Source organism: Panthera onca, chromosome A2, assembly GCF_046562875.1.
Source record: "Panthera onca isolate mPanOnc1 chromosome A2, mPanOnc1 haplotype 2, whole genome shotgun sequence".
In the NCBI taxonomy this organism is placed as follows: domain Eukaryota; kingdom Metazoa; phylum Chordata; class Mammalia; order Carnivora; family Felidae; genus Panthera; species Panthera onca.
The window spans coordinates 12,670,428-12,692,762 of NC_138340.1; the positions used below are offsets into that span (position 1 = coordinate 12,670,428).

Here is a 22,335-nt window from a genome sequence, read left to right on the forward strand (position 1 = left end):
GTCGCCCTCCTACGTGATCTCCTATAGAGAAAGGAACCCTTCTGACCCTGGGCAGGGCATCCGTGCCGTTAGCTCCCCCCCCACGTAACAAGTGATGAAGCTGAAGTTCAGGGGGGTTAAGAGATTTGCCCAAGGTCACAAAGCGCTTGGGTGGGTGAATGGATATCAGGTCGACTGGAATACATTGTAACCAAATACACTGCAATCCGACGTAGCGTAGCTTAATGCTTGTGGCAAAGATCTGCAAGTTAAAAAAGTTACGGATGACTCGGGCGCTGCGATCTGCGGATTGCGGCCTTCAAAGCCCAGCCCGGGCAGGTGCACAACCTCTCTTTCTCCTCCTCCTCCAATAATAACCTTTACTGAGCTCACTCTGGGCTGAGACCGATACACCTGACACACTTAACATCTTGGAACCTTAGAATTCTCCTCAGCAGGCAGGTTCGGCTCTCATTCCCACATCGCCCATGAGGCAGGGGGGACTCCCGAGAGTTTAGACGTCGTCGTGCCTAAGCTAGTAAGAGGCATAGCAAGGATGTGACCCGCGCAGCCAACTCTCACATGTGTGAGATTGGATCTCTGTGGCCCCCATGGTCTCATGTGTGCCCTGCTGTCCCCCCCACCCCCACCCAAAAAGGCACCCTGCTGGCTGTCCAGTTTGTCCACGCTGTGGTGAACAGAATCATCCCAACTTCCAATGGCTTCATCGCCCCCACGAGACACGGCTATCTCATCCGGGAGCGTTTCCAGGACCCTTCGTCAAGAGCCTCGCAGCAGGACCCTCTCAAGAACTTCAAGAAGGCAGTGTGGAAGGTCAAATCCAGGCAGAGAGACGAAGCGGCGGCTGTCGCAGGAGTCCCCCAGGACTCGAGATCAGCAAGTGCCCAGGGAAATGCATGCAAATCGAACAAACGCTCACAAGTCTGCCTGCTCGTGTAGACCCCCCTCCCCCATGGGGGCATGAGACGCCAGTGACTTAGCCCCCCTTCAGTCCGGTTGAAGCAAAGAGAATGTACGTGTTGATGTCTATCCGGACCCAAAGCCCCAGATTATATGACTCAGACCCTGTTTCTCACCATCTTTCCACTCTGCTCTCCTGCTTGTTGGCTGGGTTCCCCCAGGAACCCGCCACCCCCAGGTTAGCAACATGACGGCCAAGTTCAGTAGAAAAGAGACCTTCCCTTTGCCAGCAGTCTGAACCGAAGTGCTGGCCCCGATTCGATTGGCCCCGGTGGGCTCATGCACCTGTCTCTGGGTGAATGCAGTGCTGTGATTGGCCAGCCTGACCCAGTGTCCACCGGGGCTGGGGATGGAGTCAATACGGCCCAAGCATGTTGCCTGAGAACGGGAGGGACTGTGCCCGGGAGGGAAACTGGGGGGTGGTACAGGGCAAAGGGAGGATGGCTGGATGTAAGATTCACCAAACCACAGAGGTGGACCACAGAGCTTTATCGTTAATTTATAAAGCATCGGGTGCTATCGTCTGATCCTTATCACAGCCCACACTTCAGGGAGGGTAGGAGTTTCTGCATCCATTTCACAGACAAGGAAACCGAGCCTTGGCAGGTAGCTGTGATTTGCTCAAACTCTCAAGCCTGGGGTGCAGGGGCTCTGAGAGAAGAGAGCCAGGAGCTTTCCCGTCCCAGCCCTGTTGAGCCACCTCGCTCCAATTTTAGTCTCAGAAGCGTGACCATCTGTACCACAGGGGACACACTCAAATGCCCACGGGGGCCAGTGGATAATCTAGATGATGGCTAGGCACCCGGGTGAGCAGCAGAGAGTGATGGAGACCGTGGGGACGTGTGGAGGACATGTGCTCTGCCTGGGGCGGGCTTGGGCACCCTGACTCTACCCCAGAATGGCCGTGGGGAAAGCCGCTCATTGGTGCCAGCTTCCTGTTGTTGTAAACAAAGCCAGAAACCCAGACTTTCATGTCACATTTTCCCCATTCTTAAAAGTTAGCGACTGATGGGAATGCAAGCTGGTGCGGCCACTCTGGAAAACAGTATGGAGGTTCCTCAAAAAACTAAAAATAGAACTACCCTACGACCCAGCAATTGCACTACTAGGCATTTATCCACGGGATGCAGGTGTGCTGTTTCAAGGGACACATGCACCCCCATGTTTATAGCAGCACTATCGACAATAGCCAAAGTATGGAAAACGCCCAAATGTCCATCGATGGATGAATGGATAAAGAAGATGTGGTATATACATACAATGGAGTATTACTCGGCAATCAAAAAGAATGAAATCTTGCCATTTGCAACTACATGGTTGGAACTGGAGGGTATTATGCTAAGTGAAATTAGTCAGTCAGAGAAAGACAAAAATCATATGACTTCACTCATATGAGGACTTTGAGATATAAAACAGATGAACATTAGGGAAGCAAAAATATATAAAAACAGGGAGGGGGACAAAGCATAAGAGACTCGTAAATATGGAGAACAAACTGAAGGTTACTGGAGGGGTTGGGGGGGGATGAGCTAAATGGGTAAGGGGCACTAAGGAATCTACTCCTGAAATCATTGTTGCACCATACGCTAACTAATTTGGATGTAAATTAGAAAAAAAAAAAAAAAAAAAAGGTAACGATTGGCTCAAATTTACAGCTACAGGCACATTTAGCCCGTGTGTCTCTAGTTCAGGAGCCGGCTTCGTGAGTCAAGCCGGCATGAAAATAACAAACCTGTCATAGCCTCTCCCCTCTGTCGGATTCCAGACAGTTTCAGAACAAGCAACCTTAGAAACAGAGGCTTTTAAGCTAGATGTGACCCTACTGACTGTCTTATTGAGTAGTTTCCCAAACTAGGGTTCCCAAAAGGGCTTTGGCATTTGCGCAGATACGAGTATCAAATCCCATTTTTAAAACATATTTTAAACCGTAATTTAAAGATGCCTGTTCAGCTGGGTTAGGAAGCAGCTTTTAAGGTAGTGGAGATAACTAACGTAGGATTCTCCTGCCGTCTTCCTTTAACTAAGATTTTGAGGGGAGGCCTTGAAAAGACAGCGACTCGTTGCCACTACTCTGTGGATCAGGGGTTTTACCCAACTCAGAAATAAAGTGGATGTCGTGACAGAGTGAAGATTTCAGCTACAACGTACGGTTTTAAATGCGTGCTCCCATCTCGACGGCCTCAGTGAGAATCCATTGTTTTTACGTAAATACTAATTTGAACATAGAAGAGAAATTTTACCAATAAAATGCTACTCTGAATTGTTGTACTATTGGGAGTTTTTGCAGTGAACTTTCATTTGAAAAGGTCTGGTTGCTATGAATGTTTGGCAAGCCCTGTGCTTTAAGGAGGTGTGATTTGTGAGAGATGCCCCCGCCAGGGCGGAGCCAGGTTGAAAGCCCCACTTTGCTGTCTTACGCTAAGCAGTAACATGTAACATTGCATCAAACTGGGATACTTTTGAGAGAGAAGGGTCGCGCCTTGAACAATTACTCCTTGAGGTGCCTGGGTGGCTCAGTCGGTTAAGCGTCTGACTCTTGGTTTCGGCTCAGGTCATGATCTCACGGCTCATGGATTCGAGCCCGAGTCAGGCTCTGTGCTGACAGTGTGGAGACTGCTTGGGATTCTCTCTCTCTCTCCCTGTCTCTCTGCCCCTCCTTGCCTTTCTCTCTCTCAAAATAAATAAATAAACTTAAGAATATATTTTTTAATACACAATTACTCCCGGACAGTTGAAAAAAAAAATTGGACTGTCCCAAGATGATTGGAACGTACTTGCAGCAGGAATTAATTTATATTAAATTCCAAAGACTTTTTAAAATTGAGATGTAGGGGCGCCTGGGTGGCTCAGTCAGTTAAGCGTCCGACTTCGGCTCAGGTCACGATCTCACTGTCCGTCAGTTCGAGCCCCACGTCGGGCTCTGTGCTGACAGCTCAGAGCCTGGAGCCTGTTTCGGATTCTGTGTCTCCCTCTCTCTCTCTGCCCCTCCCCCGTTCATGCTCTGTCTCTCTCTCTCTCAAAAATAAATAAACGTTAAAAAAAAATTTTAAATTGAGATGTAATTAACATAATGCTCTATCAGTTTCCGGTGTATGACATAATGATTCAATATTTGCATGTTGCAAAATAAATTTAGTTAACATCCAGCCCTACACATAGTGACACGTTTTTTTTCTTGTGATGAGAACCTTTTTAAAAAGATTTTATTTTATTATTTTTAAAAGATTTAGGGGTGCCTGGGTGGCTCAGTTGGTTGAGCGTCCAACTTTGGCTCAGGTCAGGATCTCATGGTTCATGAGTTTGAGCCCCATGTCGAGCTCTGTGCTGACAGCTCAGAGCCTGGTGCCTGCTTCAGATTCTGTCTCCCTCGCTCTCTGCCCCTCCCCCACTCACGTTCTGTCTCTCTTTTTCAAAAATAAATAAACATTAAAAAAATTTTTTAAAGATGTATTTATTTAAGTTCTCTCTATACCCAACGTAGGACTCGAACTCACAACCCTGATATCAAGAGTCGCAATGTCTACCAACTGAGCCAGCCAGGTGCCCCATGTGCTGAGGACTTTTGAGATCTATTCTCTTAGCAACTTTCAAACATACCGTACAATATTAATTATAGTCACCACGCTGGACATTACATCTCCAGAACTTATTTATCTTACACCTGGAAGTTTATAAGCTTTGACCACCTTTGCCCATTTTCCCCACCATCCCTATCCCCTGCCTCTGGTAACCACAAATCTGTTTTCTGTATCTATACGTTCATGGTCTTTTAAAATTTATTTTTGAGACAGAGAGAGAGCATGAGCTGGGTAGGGACAGAGTGGGGGTTGGGGAGAGAGAATCCCAAGCAGGCTCCACATGTGGAGCCTGACCCAGGGCTCAATCTCACAACCACAAGAACGTGACCTGAGCGGCTACCAAGAGCCAACCGCTTAACCGACAGAGCCACCCAGGCGCCCCCATTTTTAACTTTGACTTTATTTTAAAAGTCTACGGACTTTTTATTCATTCGCTTAGCGTGAAAATGTTCCAGCCTATAGCCAAGTTGTAATACGAGGACAATGAACACACATTGGTTCACCATCACGATTGAACAACTCTCCTAGCGCTGCCAGTCTTCCGCTAAACCACTTCAAAGCAAGGGCCAGGAATGGGGTGAGGACAGTGAGGCACAAGGTTTCAGGGCGCACCAAAAAACTCAGCCATCGAAGAATATTTTATTACTGTATTTTTAAAATCAACATGGATAAAAAATGCATGATGAACAAAATATCAACATTTTAAATTAAAGATGGGATTGGGGCACCTGGCTGGCTCAGTTGGTGGAGCATGGGACTCTTGATCTTGGGGTTGTGGGTTCGAGCCTCACATTGGGTGTAGAGATTACTTAAAAAAATTTTTTTTAAATCTTTAAAAAAAAAAAAAAAAGATGGGATCTGACCCTGCACTTGAGTGAACTTGTCTCACCCTCATGTCGGCTCTGGTGATGTCAAGATACCTCACCCTCTAAATACATCAGGAGACATCTTTCAGGAATAAAGTCATTCTTGTACATAAACACACACTTATGAAAACTGACAATTGTGTTTTGTTTGCTTTTTTTTTTTTTTTTTCAGAGAGACAGAGACAGCACAAGCAGATTAGGGGCAGGGGTAGAGAGAGAGAGAGAGACAGAGACAGAGAGAATCCCAAGCAGAGCCCAATGCAGGGCTCAAACTCACAAAACTGTGAGATTATGACCTGAGCCGAAAGCAAGAGTCAGATGCTTAACCCAATGAGCCACCCAGGTGCCCCCAAAATTGTTACTTAAATATCTTTCCGTAGGCATCCTAATTTTCCTAATTAGCCTTAAAACATCTTATATGGCGGTTTCTTTCAAACTAGGACCCAATCAAGATTTGTTCACGTGTTGCATGTGGTTGCTTTGTCTCTCCGATATCTTACATTCTAGAGCAGGAGTCAGTAAATCAGCCTGCAGGCCTGCCATGTATTTTTGTAAATAAAGTTTTATTGGAACATGGCCATACCCGTTCATTTACATATCGCCAGCGGCAGCTTTCATTAGTGACGCAGAATGTATGGTTCCAAAAGCCAAAAATGTTTGCCATCTGGCCCTTTACAGAAGTGTGCTGATCCTGGTCTTAAGGGCTTGATTCGATTCAGGGTAACCTTTTTTTTTTTTTTTAAACAGACTTTTTAAAGCAGTTTTAGGGGGCACCTGGCTGGCTCAGTCGGAAGAAGAAGCAACACTCGATCTCAGGGTTGTGAGTTCAAGCCCCATGTCAGGTATAGAGATTACATAATTTTTTTTTACTTCTTTTTCATTTTTATTTATTTTTGAGAGAGAGCGTGTGTGCATATGCATGCCAGTAGGGGAGGAGCAGAGAGACAGGGAGAGAGAGAGAATTCCAAGCAGGCTCCACACTGTAAGCACCGAGCCAAACACAGGGCTTGATCCTATGAACTATGAGATCATGACCTGAGCTGAAATCAAGGGTCGTACACTCAACCGACTGAGCCACCTACGCGCCCCTACTTAAATTTTAAAAAGTTTAAAAAAAAAAAAGCAGTTTTAGGTTCACAGGAAAATTGAGTGGAAGGTACAGAGATTTCCCATGAACCCCCTGCCCCAACACAGGCACAGCCTCCCCTACTATTAAGTAACTTAGTTACACTTGATAAACCTACGTTGACATACATGATAATAAGAAACAAGGGTGCCTGGGTGGCTCAGTTGATTAAGTGTCTGACTCTCTTTTTTTTTTTTAATGTTTGTTTATTTTTGAGAGAGAGAGAGACAGAGACAGAGCATGAGTGGGAGAGGAGCAGAGAGAGAGGGAGACACAGAATCCGAAGCAGGCTCCAGACTCTGAGCTGTGAGCACAGAGCCCGATGGGGGGCTCGAACCCACAGAATGCGAGATCGTGACCTGAGCTGGAGTCAGGTGCTTAGTGGACTGAGCCGTCCAGGTGCCCCCATCATCTGACTCTTGATTTCAGCTCAGGTCATGATCTCATGGTTCGTGGGTTCAAGCCCCACATCGGGCTCCATGCTGACAGTGAAGACCCTGCTTAGGATTCTCTCTCTGCCCCTCCCCTGCACTCTCTCTCTCAAAATAAATAAATAGTTGGGCGCCTGGGTGGCTCAGTCAGTTAAGCGTCTGACTTCGGCTCAGGTCATGGTCTAGCGGTTCGTGAATTCGAGCCCCGCCATGGGCTCTGTGCCGACAGCTCAGAGCCTGGAGCCTGCTTCTGATTCTCTGTCTCCTTCTGTCTCTGCCCCTCCCTCACTGTGCTCTGTCTCTCTCTCTCTCTCTGTCTCTCAAAAATAAATAAATGTAAAAAAGTAAAAATAAAAAATAAATTAAAAAATAAACTTAAAAAAATAAAAAATAAACAAGAGACCTATAATAGAGTCACTTGTGCTAAACCTCACATCAGCAAACCAAGACTTAATACCTAATTTAATAGCACTGTAAGCCCCTCCCAGGGCTGTAATCTTAACCAGTAGGTCTGGAATTTCCTGGTCAGCACTAGTGAGGTAATCCACTTGATAGACTCCCTCCATCCCCCAAAGAAAGATAAGATTATCTGGTTGTTGTTGTTGTTTTTTTTTTTTTTTTTGCCCCCTTCTGTCTATAAAATCCTTCCATTTTTTTACAGCTCCTTGGAGCTCCTTTCTGTTTGCTAGACAGGATACCGCCCAATTCTTAAATTGTTGAATAAAGTCAATTTGATCTTTAAGTTTAATCAGCTGAATTTTGTTTTCGTAACATATCGGAATCACAAGGTAAGCATTTTTGGCAAGACCACGTTGTAAAAGTTATATGTGGCTGCCTAACAAAGTACCACAAACAGCAGCTGCGAATAACAGCCACGTATGACCTCATCGTTTCTGTGGGTTATGAGGCCAGGCTCATTGTGGTTGGGTTCTTTCTTTGTTCACTCACGAGTGTTAGCCAGGCTGGTAGCTCATGGAGCGGCTCACAGCTCTCAGGTTGTTGGCAGAATTAAGCTCCTCGCTGTAGGACTGTGGACCTCAGCTCCTAGAGGCTGCCTCTGTCCATAGGCATTCACGACATACCCGGTTCCTCTTTCAAGGCTGGCAGGATAGCATCTTTCCACTGTCTCAAGGCACTGACCTCCAGATTGTCCTTTAAAGGTTGCCCCTGATTAGGGCAGGCCCACCCAGAATCTTCTCCCTTCTGATGAACTCAAAATCAACTCAAGGGGACCTTAAACACCCCTGCAAAATCCCTTCACCTTTGCCATGTGGCGTGACCTACTTGCAGAAGTGACATCCGTCATACTCACAGGTCCTGCCCACACTCCAGGATGGGGGATTCGAGGGGGTACACATACCAGAGGTGAGACTCTCCAGGCCCGTTTCAGAATTCTGCCACAACGTGTGATTCTGGACTTTAGAGATTTTGGTCGTGAAGTTTGCCATCTGGAAAGGCTTCGATTAGTTCAAAATAGTTACCTTTTGATCATGTCTTTTTAACCTCGCCAAAAGACTGTCCAAAGAAAGACCTACCTATGAATCTTACCATAATGCTATTAAGTTTGTGAAATGGTAAGGAAATTAGTGTTGGTCTAGTGCAATTGTCAACGTTAAGAGCTTTCATTCAATCTGTGCAGATGAGAACAACAAAGAAAAGAAGTTAGCATTTTTTTTTTAACGTTTATTTCTTTTGAGAGAGAGAGAGACAGAGTGGGGGAGGAGCAGAGAGAGAGGGAGACACAGAATCGGAAGCAGGCTCCAGGGTCTGAACTTGTCAGCGTAAAGCCCGATGCCGGGCTTGAACCCACGGACTGTGAGATCATGACCTGAGCCGAAGTTGGAGGCTTAACAGACTGCCACTCAGGCACCCCAGAACTTAGCATTTTTTACGCTTTATAAAAATAAGAACGAAAGATGTCTGTGGATGAAAGACGTCAGCTGGCTGTATGCGTACAAACGCGCAGGCCCGCACAAACACCCGAGGTGAAAACTGGCTTGCCATCTCCTGTTCTCCAAATGAGTGAGGGCTTCCTCAGGGAGATCTGTAAAAAGAATGGAAAACTAAAAGTGATCCTTGAAATGTGAACAGACCCACCCTCCTCGGAGGCGAGGAGGCATAGAGTGAGGACCCCGTGGGGTGTCAAAAGCCCACACGTGCAGTTGGTACTCTAGGACAGTGACTAATAGGTTGCCAGGAGGCGTTGGTGTGAAAATGACTGTCCAGACATCTGGCGGCCTCAAAGGGTTCAGGCCCTCTTAGCCGATGTTCATGCAGGAATGCGCTGAAACTGAGCTGACTCCCTTTCTGGGCTGGGAGCCACGAATCCTGGAGGCTTGCTTCCTCCTCCTCCCCTCCCCCCCACATCTACCAGGCACCACACACAGTCTCTCTGCCTCACCTTCTGAATATTGCTTCCTTCCACCCCCTCCTCTCCACCTCCACAGCTCCCCTCCCTGGTCTAAGCCACCAACCTCCTTTGCCTAAATGATGAAACAGCCTCCCTGCACCCTGCCTGGCTTCCCTCCCATCACTTCCCTGCAGAGCGGCCCCGGGCACTCGCTTCCAAATTCAAAGCTGTTCAAGCAGCAGCTTGCATAAAACCCATGCGCGATTTATACCGGCGCTAGATGCCAAGACCAGAATTTGTAACTCATCCCATGAGGACGAGTGCTCTGCCTCTGCTGGCCTTGCCCTGCTTATCCTGCCCCTCCCTGCCCCCACTGCCACCCCCTGACTCCTCTGCACTCCCACAACACCGGTGTCTCTGTCTCTCTCTTTCTAAGTTCAAGTGCACCACGTTCCTTCCCATCGAGGGGCCCTTACACAACTGTTCCTTCTGACTTTCATGGCGAATGCCCACACACCCGTTAGAACTCAGCTGGAGTGTCACCTCCTCCGGGAAGTCTTCCTCATCCCCGGCTAGACTGGGTTAAATCCCCCAGGGTGGCAGGTAGTATTTTCCAAAAATGGTCACGGCAATATTTCCCGTCCCCTATCCTATTCCAGAATCTGTCCACTGCCCAGGTTCTGGAGTCCGTCTGCCTTCCTTTTGAATTTGGGAGGGACTTTGTAATGGCTACAATGGAAGTGATTCTGTGTGACTTCTGAGGCCAGGTCAGAAAAGGCAATATGGCTTCCACCTGGCTTGCTCGCTCCTCTTGGGACAAGGGTTCTCAGAATCCAGCTGCCATGATGCTCAGGGTGTGTGTAGGGGCTGCAGGTAGGTGCTTCTGGCAACAGCTGTCTCCACCTACAGCCAGCGGCAACTGACAGACATGTGGGTGAGTAAACCCTCCGGAGATTCCAGCCTCAGCTTTCCAACTGCCCAGCTGACACGGAGGGGCCAGCGAAGAGCCTTCCCTGCCAAGCTGCCCAAATTGCAGGTTGCAAAGCAAATAAACGTGGTCATTTCAATGCTCTAAATCTTGGGGTGGTTTGTTACACAGCCACGGTAACTAGAACATAGTAACTGTTACACTTGTACCTTCTCTTTTGAAGTACCTGAGACAGTTCAAACTACTTTTGTGTGTGTGTGTGATTATTTGATTCCCATCTTGCCTGAAAGATGGAACCTTCTGTGAAGGCAAAAGCCTCGCCTGTTTTGTTCACCATTCTAATCCTGACACGGAGCCTGGCAAATGATGTGCTCACTGCCAAGGTACTCTTGGCTTTCCTGCACCTCCTCGCACATATAAAAGAGATGCCATGTGGTCATTGATTGAATGTTCATTCATTTGATAAACGTTCATAGATGCGGCTCCATGTCAGGGATTTGTGTTAGAGGTGAAGCACAAAAAGGTGATGTACAGGGGACAGGGGGAAGACAGAGGAGGGGTCAGGTCGTGTTTTGAAGGGTGCATAGGTGTTTTCTGAAGAGACAGAACTGGGCTTCTGACCAGGGAAATGACGTGTGCTGATGCATAGGGCCAGGAAGCAGCCAGGTTGGGCTGACCTTGACAAGAGGTTCTGCACGGGGAGAGGGTGAGTAGAAAATTCTGCAAGAAAAGGTTTGTAAGGGCCAGGTTCTTATGGCCTTCAATACTGCACATAGGTGCTTAGATTCCATCTCACAAGAAATAGGATGAACTTGGAGGTTTGAAAGCAGCTGTGGAATGATCCCAGTTCTGAGAGCACCAGGGCTAGGAAAACTGGTTAAGAGGCTCCTGAACTGGGGGCACCTGGGTGGCTCAGTCTGTCAAGCGTCCGACTTCCTCTCAGGTCATGATCTCACGGGGTTCGTGAGCTCTAGCCCTGAGTCAGGCTCTGTGCTGACAGCTCAGAGCCTCCAGCCTGCTTTGGATTCTGTGTCTCTCCCTGTCTCTACCCTTCCCCTGCTCACACACACTCTCTCTCTCTCTCTCTTAAAAAATAAACATTAAAAAAAAAAAAAAAAAAAAAAAAGAGACTCCTGAACTGGTCACTGGGCAAATGATGGAATCAGGACTAGAGAAGTGAAGAGAGAAGTGGAACTAAATCAATAGCCAATTAGCAAAAATGCACTTCCCAAGGCCCCCTGTGGTGCTGTGTGCCCATGCCCCATTGTCGCATCAACCCTATAAAGCAGGGGTCCACTAATAGTTTTCAGTAAATATATCAGGGCCTGCATATCTTAGGATCTGTCACAGCTGCTCACCCTGCTGTCGTAGTGCAAAAGTAGCCACAGACGATAGGTACACGAGCGGGTGTGCTCGCGTTCCAGTAAAATTTTAATTTACAAACACTGAAATTTGAACTGAAGAAATTTCACGTGTCACGAAATAGTCTTCTCTTTTGATATGTTTCCAACTTGAAAAAATGTAAAAGCCATTCTGAGGTTTGCTTGCGGAGCCGGACAAAAACAAGCGGCACGTCTCGGTTTGCTCTCTCCTGCTATATAAGGAATTGGTTAGCGTTTCAATTTTAGCAAGATCCCGGAGCAAGTCCCTCAAGGAGCCACGCCCCTCGCGACCTCATCAAGCCCCGCCCCTCCGGGAGGAGCCTGCGCATGCGCGGCCGGCCCTCGGGCGGGGGCGGGGCGGGCCGCGGCTCCGACTTCCAACATGGCGCACGCTGGCGGCGGCGGCAGCGGCGGCGGCGGCCCCGCGGGCCGGGGACTGAGCGGCGCCCGCTGGGGTCGCTCGGGCTCCGCGGGCCACGAGAAGCTGCCCGTGCACGTGAGTGCTGTCCCTGCCTTCCCTCGCGAACCCTGTCGTCCGGCCCCCGCGGGCCGATGCCCCTCGCCCGGGCCCCGCCCGGCCCCGCCTCGGCCTCCACTCCGCACAGTCCCCGACCCCAGTCCCCTGACCCCTTACCTCGGCTGCTCTGAGGCTCGGCCCGCCCCCCTCCCCGCCAGAGACCCTCGTCCTCCGTCCCCTCCTCCGCCGACCCCCGCCCACTGGGACCCTCTCCCTCCTCGCAGGTGGAGGACGCCCTCACCTACCTGGACCAGGTGAAGATTCGCTTCGGCAGCGACCCCGCAACCTACAACGGCTTCCTGGAGATCATGAAGGAGTTCAAAAGCCAGAGGTACCCGCGGGACCCCTCCCCACCCCAGGGGGGGCGGCCCTGGGCCGCGATCCGGCTGAGCGGGGTGGGAACCCCCATCCCGGTTTGCCTCTCCGCCCCAGTCGGGTGACCTTGCGCAGGTCGTGGAACCTCTCAGAGCCTCCTTCCTTCTTAAAAAACAAAAAACAAAAAAACCAAAAACGGGAGTGGAGAGTACCTCCCCTGTGGAGCTGTTATGGGGATTCCTGGAAGGAGAGCAGGGATGGGGTTAGGAGACAGCGGGAGAGAAGTCCACAAGTGCACAGTGCGGTCCTGTTTTTACTGAAAATGATTTTTCAGTGAATTTTGTTCGTCAAGAATTTTTTAAAATTAATTTTAATTTTTTTAAGCACTACATTAAAAGGCTGTTATCTTGATCATTGAGTGTTTTGGAGCCCTCTCCCCGCCTCCCATTAAATCTTGTCATCAAGGTACCCTAGTCCCTGGCCTGTTGGAAAGTAGTGTGCATAAAATGCTTTGTAAAGGGCCTGGCACATAGAAAGGGTTTAAAACATTAACTGAGTTTGTGGGCACACAGGGGGGTTGAAGATAGATGGGGGACCTCGAGACCACGCCCTCATTTGACAGGGGGCTCACTTGGACTTACAGGGGGCCAGGGGTTTGCCCAGACTAAATTTAAGGGTAGTCAGGACTAGAATTTCCTCACTCTGACTCTTAGGTCCCCGCTGGTCACATCCCCACCATGCTGCTTCCCCCTTTTGAGGAAATGTGATAGGGCTGGCCTGGTTTCCTTCCAAGAGAGCCATGCAAGGGTCTCGAGGGAGCCCCAGTGCAGCCATGACGGAGACCCCTGGCATCGTTGTGCAACTGACACTTGTATTGCCTTTGGTATTTATGCCTTGCCATCACTTGCTGGGATCAACACCGGTGTCATAGTTTATCGCATTGCTTAGAGGGCTTTGGCCTCCTCCCTCTTCCTGGAGTCCCGGACTTCCACTCGGCTCCCCTGACATCTTCAGAACCGGATGCATGTGCTTGGAGTGTTCTGGGGAGCCGTGCCATGCAAATGCCCTGTGGTTCTCACTAGGAGGGCACAGCAAGCCGGAGCCTGGCTGCCGTGGAAGCAGATTACACGTTACACGTTGGCTGAATCACAACCGGTCACACTGCAGGGTGCCTTGTTGTCCTTCGAGAAGCTCGTTAGGTGGCGCCGTGAAGGGAGTTGGGAGTAGATTTCGCTTTCGGCGTGCTCCCCGAGACACTTGTGCCCACTTCTCATTCTTTTCTGTTCCAGCATCGATACTCCCGGAGTCATCCGACGCGTGTCGCAGCTATTCCACGAACACCCTGACCTCATTGTTGGATTCAACGCCTTCCTTCCCCTCGGGTACCGAATAGACATTCCCAAGAATGGCAAGTTAAACATACAGTCGCCTCTGTCGAGCCAGGTATGCCGCTGCAGGCGTTTGAGGGATCTGGCCTTAACGTGGCCCATTCTGGTACTCAGTCCCCAAGCCCGGTGGTGCGTCTTGCGTCTTACGTTGTGGGAGAGTCAGCGAAGAGCCGGTCTTTTTCCAGACTGCTGCTCGCTTCTAGCACAGGGCAGAATAGATCAAAATACCTCCACTGCCTGCCTCTTTACCCCCAAATCGATGGATCCATTTGGAGGATTTAAATCAAGAGTGGATGTATGTGTTTGTGTTGGAGGTGGGGGGGCGGGGGGGGAGCGCATTCTCTTAACAGTTTTATGTCCTGTCAGAATAACCATCCACAGTCACCAAGCTCTTGTCCTGAGGCTTTCCCTGTGAGCGGGCTAGGCAGGTCACACTTGGACTTAGGCACGTGGTCTCTGGGCATCCTAGGTGCCGCCCACAAAATAAAGCAGTTGCGATGCGGGTGTGAATAGCCATGTCAGTGTCGCCGTGCCGCATTTAATTACCAACGGGGCCGCTGGCTCAGACTAGGCTTGTGGCTTTTGTTCCTCCTCTGTCCCTGCAGTCCGTTCTTGCCTGAGCTCACCAGACCCCCTGAGAAAATGAAAGCCTACGTGAGCTTTACTTTCATAAAGTAACCATTGTCTTTTTCTCCACCTTGGCCCTGTTGCCATAATGCTGTGCTCTTGGTGGGGGGGGGGGGGGGGGGGGGGGCACCTGGTGCATTGGGGATGTTTGGAAGCATCCCGGCACTCCACCCACTAGGCCCTCACCCAGTGGCAACAGCCAAAAGTGTCACCAGACGTCGCCAGATGCCTCCTGGGAGCAAAATCGCCCCCATCAGGAACCACTGGTGTGTGTGAACCCGCTCTTCCAGCCTCTTCTCGCTCTGCCCCAGGGGTTTGGGTTTTTAGCGGGGAGCGTAAAGCATCGACCGCAGGAAGCATTTGGTTGGTTTCTTGGTTTCGCCTGTGATGAAAGAGTCAGATTTGGAAAGAGAACAGCCAGACGCAGTGTGACAGTGACAGCCCTCTCTGAGAGCGAGGTTTTAAAAAGGAACTTGGGAGCGTGTGGCCGCTGAACTCCAGAGCCCTTCCATTTCGCATTTACGAGCGGGGCCCCACGATCCAGATGTAAGGCTCATTGGTTCAGACAGCTCAAGCCTGAGTGGGATTAATCTTCGGAACTGTCACAGCTGGCGAGGAGACCAAGCTCATCTGCAGCGGTGTGCACGGGAGCACTTTGACGAGTCCGAAGCGCCATATAAACACAGGGTGTCATTGCCATCACTCACGAAGAAAGAGCCGAGGTCGAAGACCTAAATTGCGCTCCAGGTGTGGAAATCGCCTCTCTCCATCCCCGACCGTTGGAGGAACTCTGCTCGCGGGGCTGGATCTCCGTGTGAACCTGCACGTGGTTACATTTGGAGGCCGTCCTTCCCGGAAAACAGCCATAAGGCCCTTGCTGTTGTGCTCACTCCATGGAGAGCTGTTATGGAGAGAGCGAGGCCAGCCCAGCCCTTTCTTCCCTGTGACTTAACAGTTACTTAACCCGGCTTTATAATCTCGCTGAAGCCCAGAGCCCCGAAACCAGCATGTCTGGAGCCCCCTTCTACGGCCGCCCATGCCATTTCAGTCCACATTGATTGACCTGTCTGTTTTTCCAGCCCTGCTTTCCGGCGCTCCTTTGGGCCAGGCATAAACGAGGTGGCCTCTTGGCTTCCTGGAGTCCTTTGAGAGGGCATAGTAGCCCAAGAAATTTTTTTTGTTGGTTTTCCTAGCTCGTTTTGAAGTACAGCTTTTTTTTTTTTTTTTTTTTTTTTTTTTTCATTTTTCATCTTACAAGTCCCGTCAACTACAGGCAAGGAAGGAGTAGCTCTCAGATGCTGACAAAGAGAATTAAGGGAGGCCCACACTGCGGGGGGGCCCTTTGCCCTTTGTGCAGGTTTCTCAGCCTTGGCCCTGTTGCCCTTGGGACCAGATCGTTCTTTCTGGAACAGGCTGTCCCGGGCACTGTAGGGTGCTGAGCGGCGTCCCCGGCCGCCACCCCCCACCGTGTGACAACCCAGAAGCGTCTCCCCATGTTGCTACGTGCCCCTGTGGGACAGAATCGTCGTCCTTGAGAACACTAGTGTGAGAGGAGGACAGACAGACACGTGCCATGATGGGGGGGGGGGGGTGCAGCCAGAGGAAGGCCAGGGCAGCACAGGGGGCCTGCCGCCCCCCGAGCCAGTCATCCAGGCCTCCGTTGTAACGTCACTCCTCAGCCCTTGACCGCCCCCCCCCCCCCCATCCTCACATCACCCTACCCCATCTCGGGTGTTTTAAAATAGCAACGCTAGGATGTGAAGTTAAAAATGCGCTGTGCCTTGGTTTGCCTGGCCCAGCAGACCTGAGCGCAGGTCAGACAGGCCCCTCGTCTGTCTGGTTCACAACAATGTCCCCTGTTCCGGGACGGTGCCAGGCGCTGTGGGAGGAGCAAGACACGTGTGGGAGGAGCAAGACGCAGCCTGTGGGTGGGAAAGGGATGAATCTCCCAGCTCCCAGGTTCGCTTCAGACCAACCCCGCCTCCCGGGAGCCAGCCCTTTTATGGTCAGCAGGAGCACAGGTAACGGTAGTGAACCTTTAGGGGTCGCTCGTACTCTAAGTGGTCCCTTTCCGTTCAGAGGCAGGCCTGCCGCGTTTTCCCTGGGGGAGGGTCATTTGGAAGTTCAGTGAGTTCCTGGCGGGTCGCCTCTGCCTCTCACATTGGTGTCTTAGTCACTCAGGGGGCAGGTATAGACCACCTCCTCTGCGCCCGGCGCTGGGGTTTATTCAGAGTCCCTGCTGTCAGGGGCACTTTGCAGGTCCACGTGGGGGACTCAGAGGATACGGGTGGACAGATTAATACCTGAGGGGGTTTAGGGCTGCGAGTGAAGGCAGGGGCAGGGTTTGAGGAGCCGTGGGCAGATGCTGCATGAGCGATCAAGAACCCCGCCTGTGTCTTGGGGTGGAGGTGTCCTGGGTGGGGTTTAGGAGCCTGGGGTGGGAATGAGTGGGCGTGCTTGAGAAACAGCCAGGGAGCCTGTGGGGTTGGGAAGTAAAGGGGAGAAGGTGGAGGAGAGAGCCAGGAGCATGGGGAGCCAGTGGAGAGTTCCAGAAAGGCCGCTCTGGCTGCGGTGCCAGAAATGGACTGAGGGGGCAAGAGAGGATCTGGGAGGCCATGGAGGGGTCCGTGTGATCCAGACAGAGTGGGTGGGGAGTCTGTGAAAGTGGGAAGTCCACGGAGGCTCCAGGCGGCCTCAGCCTCTGGGTGAAGGTGGCAGGCACTTGCTGAGGTGAGCAAAGCCTGGGAGCGGTCTGGGTGGCAGGGTGCCGCCCTGTGTTTGCGGTATGCTGTCTGATGAGCTGTCTCCTACCTATCCGGGTGGGGCTGTGTGCGGCCACCACTCCAAGGGCTGGCTATGTGGGGCTGGCCATCTGTGCCTAGGAGTATACCTAACTGTGCCTGTTAGGTCACTCAGGGTAAGCAGACAAGAGAAAAACTTGGATTGTTCTGGAAGGTTTAGAGCAGGGGTTGGCCCGTGGGCCAAAGCCAGCTTGTATTTGTATGGATAGTGGTTTTTACATTTCTCAGAGATGACATTAAAAATGTTTTAGCAGGGGCACCTGGGTGGCTCAGTCAGTTAAGCGTCCAACTTTGGCTCAGGTCATGATCTCGCAGTTCATGGGTTCAAGCCCCGTGTCCGGCTCTGTGCTGACAGCTCAGAGCCTGGAGTCTGCTTCACATTCTGTGTCTCCCTCTCTCTCTGCCCCTCCCCTGCTTGTGCGCGCTCTCGCGCTCTCGCGCTCTCTTGCTCTCTCTCTCTCTCTCTCTCTCTCAAAAATAAACATTAAAAAAATTTTTTTAGAGGTGCCTGGGTGGCTCAGTTAAGCATCCAGCTCTTAATTTTGGCTAAGGTTATGATCTCACAGTGAGATTGAGCCCCACATCGAGCTCTGCACTGGGCTTTGAGCCTGCTTGAGATTCTCCCTCTCTCTCTGCCCTCCCCTTGCATGCTCGCTCACTCTCTCAAATAAAAAAAAAAAAATAAATAAATAAATAAATAAATAAATAAACAAACTTAAAAACAAAGATTTTAAGAACACCTGGATGGCTCAGTTGGTTAAGCGTCTGATGCTTGATTTCAGCTCAGGTCATGATCTCATGGTTCATGGTTTTGAGCCCCATGTCAGGCTCCGTGCTGACAGCTTGGAGCCTGGAGCCTGCTTTAGATTTTGTGACTCCCTCTGTCTACCTCTTCCCCCACTTGTGCGCTCTCGCTCTCCCTCTCTCTCTCTCTCTCTCTCTCTCTCTCTGAAAAACAAATAAACATTTAAGAAAAAAAACAACCCACCAAAGTTTTGAAATTGTGATAATATTCACATAACCTGAATTCCCGTTTTGTTAAGTAAAGTATCCAACTCCGTGGGTTTGCATATGTTGACACAGCCACTGACACTAATTCCAGAACATTTTTATCACCCCAGAAAGAAACCATACCTCCCAATTCTCCTCTCCCACCAGCTTCTGGCAACCACTAATCCACTTTGTCTCTGTAGATTTGCTTGTTCTGGACATTTTATTTCAATGAAATCATGTATAACTTTTCGTGTCTGGCTTCCTTCACGTAGCATGATGGTTTCAAGGTTTATCCTCCTTGTAGCATGTGTCAGAGCTTCCTTCCCTTTGGTTTTTTTTTTCCTAATATTTTGTTTTTAATTTTATTTTAGAGCACACGAGCAGGGAGAGGGGCAGAGAGAGAGAGAGAGAGAGAGAGAGAGAGAGACTCTTAAGCAGGCTCCAATGCTCAGTGTGTAGCCCGACATGGGGCTTGATCCCATGACCCTGGGATTGTGATTTGAGCCGAAACCAGGAGTCGGACGCTCAACCGACTGAGCCGCCCAGGCACCCCTCTTCTTTCCTTTTTATAGTTGAATAATACTCCATCGTATGGTTGGACCACATTGTTTATCCATCCCTCCGTTAATAGACACTCGGGCCGTCTGCACGCCTGTTTTCGACTCTTTGGTAGATACCTAGAAGTGGGGTTGCAGGGTCACGTGGTAACTATGTTTAACTTCCCGAAGAACCGCCAGACCGTTGGCCACGGCAGCTGCACCAGGACTGTCTGGCCCTCTTTGCCAAGCCGTGGCCGTGAGGAGAGTTCACCTTGACACAGTGCCTCACTCCAGGGCATTGGAAGGGGTACGCCCCCTAGGTGGGCAGCTCCGATGAGCACGGCCGCCTCTGCAGCAAACCTCTGCCCCAAGGCTGCTCCATCCCCCTAACCCTCCCTGGCTCCTGCTGACTCCTGCTGACTCCTTCTGGCTCCTTCCGCTGCCAGGCCAGCACACCTGGAAGGAAGGCGGTAGAAGTAATCAGCAAGAGCGTCCCCACCGCTAGGGAGAGCCAGTATTTAGAATTGTGGCTGCTGTGGGTCTTTGGCGTGTGTGCTTGTCTCGGCTCAGACTTTTCTAGAGTTGCTTCTGCACCCATGTTTTGGGCTGAGTTGTGTCCTCTCCCCAACCCCGTCCCCACCCCCCACAATTCATACATTGAGGGCCTAACCCTCAGTATGTCAGAATGTGACGGTACTTGGAGACCTTTACAGAGGTAATTAAGGTAACATGAGGCCCTTAGGGTGTCCTTATAAGAAGAGGAAATTTGGACACACGGAGGGACCCACAGAGACGGTCAGCGATGTGAGAACACAGTGAGAAGACGGCTGCCTGCAAGCCCAAGATGCCTCCAGAGATACCAACCCTGCCGACACCTTGATCTTGGACTCCAGCCTCCAGAACCATGAGGAAATAAATTTCTGTTGTGTCAGCAGCCCAGTCTTGTGGTGTTTTGTTACGGCGGCCTGAGCGGTGTAGCACAGCCGTCCAAGAGGACAGCGAGTGTGCCCGACGGGCGTGCCCATCATGATGACAGCTGTGTGCCCGGCACTCCCCATCCTGCAGAGTCTCCAGGTCAGTGCTTGGTGCCACGTGCTGATGTCACCGCCCGCCGAGGGGGATGGGAACACCCGGCTCCGTCTGCTCCTTCTGGTCATCTGATGATTCCCAGCAGTGGATGAGGCTGGCTCTGTTCCAGGCACTGTTCCAGGCGCTTGGGATACGGCAGCGAACAAAGTGGCATCTCTGCCCTCGGGGCGTTTGCCGTCTGGTCGGGGGTGAACAGACAACGAAATGAGTACAATATGTTATGTATAGGAAGGTGACACGTGCTGTGGAGAAAAACCGAGCAAGAAAGGGGCTTGGAATGCTGGGAGACAAGGCCATTCGAGTTTGGCGTGGGGCGGTTCCGGAAGACTCGCCGAGAACGTGTCCTCACAGACACCTGAAGCGGAGCTGGAGGGATCCCGACCTGCTGGAGAACCAGCTGTGTGCGCGGGGGACCTGCAGGATGCCAGGGGGTCGCCCCTGAAAGCCCAGTCAGGGTTTGTGGGGCGTCCTCAAAACCGCGCATAAAATTTCAGTTTAGAAACCTCAGCATCCCCTTCTTCATGGGGGTGGTCCTGCCCTGCCGCAGGTTAGGATTCTGGGCGCCCTGGAGAGAGAGGTGTGTGTGTGTGTTTTCTTTTTCATCTTTGTACGGACAGGAAAGCACACAGACGGAGGGCAGGCATGACGACTGGCCGGGGCCCGTCTCCTCTCCCGGGTGACGCGCCCCGAGCTTAGCACCCGAAGTCCCACAGTCCTGGACAGCGTGGGCGGCGGGGCCCCAACTTTGCCGGCACCGCTGACAGCAGGTGCTTTCACACCTCAGGACAGTCTCGCTGCAGTGGGCTGGCTTGAAAGCGTGGGGAGATTCTACAAACAGCCCCAAACTCCACTCCGAAGGGGATTACACTGTCCACTTCTCGTGCCTTTCTCCCGAATGCTCGCTTTTCAAGGTGTCCGGTTGTCCATCAAACTTCTGTGTTCTTTGGTGAGACGGAGGCGAGTTCAGGAGACTCACCGGGCACCAGGCAGATGCACAGAGTGGTGAGGGAGGAGTTACCTGCACGTTCTGTGCTGCGGGCCCCCCCCCTTCGCTCCCCCCAAAGGAACGTTTCCCTGCATCTCGTTAAAAACCTTGGCTCTGCGCTGGGTTTTGTGCTTGCTCTTTGCGCAGGCAGTGGCTCTGCCCGGCGTTCCTCACCCCTGTTCCCGGCGTCAGGACCGCCGGTAACTCGGGTCGTGCTGTTCGCAGGAGAATTCGCACAACCACAGCGACTGCACGGAGAACTTCAAGCAGCAGATGCTGTACAAGGAGGACAAAGCCCAGGTGCCCTTGGAGTCAGATTCCGTGGAGTTCAACAACGCCATCAGCTACGTGAACAAGATTAAGACCCGTTTTCTAGACCACCCGGAGATCTATAGATCGTTCTTGGAGATCTTGCACACTTACCAGGTGAGCGGCCTCCAGTCACACTTCGCCGGCGTTCATGGCGCCGCATCCGAGGTGGTCACGTTGTCTGGTCTGAATTCATCAAACCCTGTAAAATTCTGATCGGCTTTTTTTTTTTTTTTTTACTGCAATACAGTATACGTAACCTAAAACCCCCCACTTTAATCTTTTCTAAGTGTCCAGTTCAGTGGCATTAACTGTGCAGCCATTACCGCCCTCCATTCCCAGAACCCTTTGCATCTTGCAAAACTGAGACTCTGTCCCCATTAAACACGAACTCCCCCAGCCCCTGGCTCCCACCATCCTGCTGTCTGTCCCTCTGAATTTGACGACTCCAGGGACCTCCTGTCATAAGTGGGATCATAACAGTCTTTGTCCTTTGGTGTCTAACTTCTTTCATTCACCATGATGTCCTAAAGGTCCATCCACGTTGTAGCCTGTGTCAGAATCTCCTTCCTTTTTCAGGCTGAAGTATATTCCGTGGCCTTGACACCCCAGTTGTGTTTATCCGTCCGTCCATTGATGGCCACTTGGCCTGCTCCCGTGTTTTGGCTGTTGTGAATATGATACTGCTGTGAACATGGGCATACCAGTACCTGTTGGAGTCCTGTTTAGTTACGATTTTATTTTATTTTATTTTATTTTGTTTTATTTTATTATTATTATTTTTTAATGTTTTTATTTATTTTTGAGACAGAGAGAGACAGAGCATGAGCGGGGAAGGGGCAGAGAGAGAGGGAGACACAGAATCTGAAGCAGGCTCCAGGCCCTGAGCTGTCAGCACAGAGCCCGACGCTGTGCTCAAACTCACAGACTATGAGATCATGACCTGAGCCGAAGTCGGACGCTTAACCAACTGAGCCACCCAGGCGCCCCAATTTTATTTTATTTTTAATTTTTCTCAAGATTTTAGGTAATCTCTGCACCCAAGGTAGAACTTGAATTCAGAACCCCAAGGTCAAGAGTCATGTGCTCTACTGACTCAGCCAGCCAGGCGCCCCTCGTTAGGATTTTAATGTGCTCTTTGAGGCACCTCT

General features: G+C 50.8%; 2 protein-coding genes across 8 annotated transcripts in view; both read left to right on the forward strand.

Moving 5' to 3' along the window:
• Positions 1-10,350, forward strand: part of NWD1 (NACHT and WD repeat domain containing 1) — a 76,068-nt gene extending 65,718 nt beyond the window's left edge. For 3 of the 4 annotated variants that reach the window (XM_078443228.2, XM_078443227.2, XM_078443229.2), the window contains one exon: positions 638-3,871. In XM_078443228.2, coding sequence (XP_078299354.2) covers positions 638-939 — 302 coding nt within the window. In that variant the 3' untranslated portion in view covers positions 940-3,871. Of the gene's footprint in view, positions 1-637; positions 3,872-7,622; positions 7,750-10,220 lie in introns of those variants that run through there. The other variant, XR_013554277.2, reaches the window with a different exon arrangement.
• A 1,618-nt stretch (positions 10,351-11,968) lies between these two features.
• SIN3B (SIN3 transcription regulator family member B) overlaps positions 11,969-22,335 on the forward strand; it is a 37,613-nt gene continuing 27,246 nt past the window's right edge. For all 4 annotated transcript variants that reach the window (XR_009609567.3, XR_009609568.3, XM_078443226.2 and 1 more), the window contains exons 1-4: positions 11,969-12,117; positions 12,363-12,469; positions 13,743-13,896; positions 21,101-21,301. Coding sequence is in view for 2 of the 4 variants with exons in the window: in XM_078443226.2 (XP_078299352.1) it covers positions 12,004-12,117; positions 12,363-12,469; positions 13,743-13,896; positions 21,101-21,301 (576 nt within the window). In the remaining 2 variants the exon portion in view is untranslated. The remainder of the gene's footprint in view (positions 12,118-12,362; positions 12,470-13,742; positions 13,897-21,100; positions 21,302-22,335) is intronic.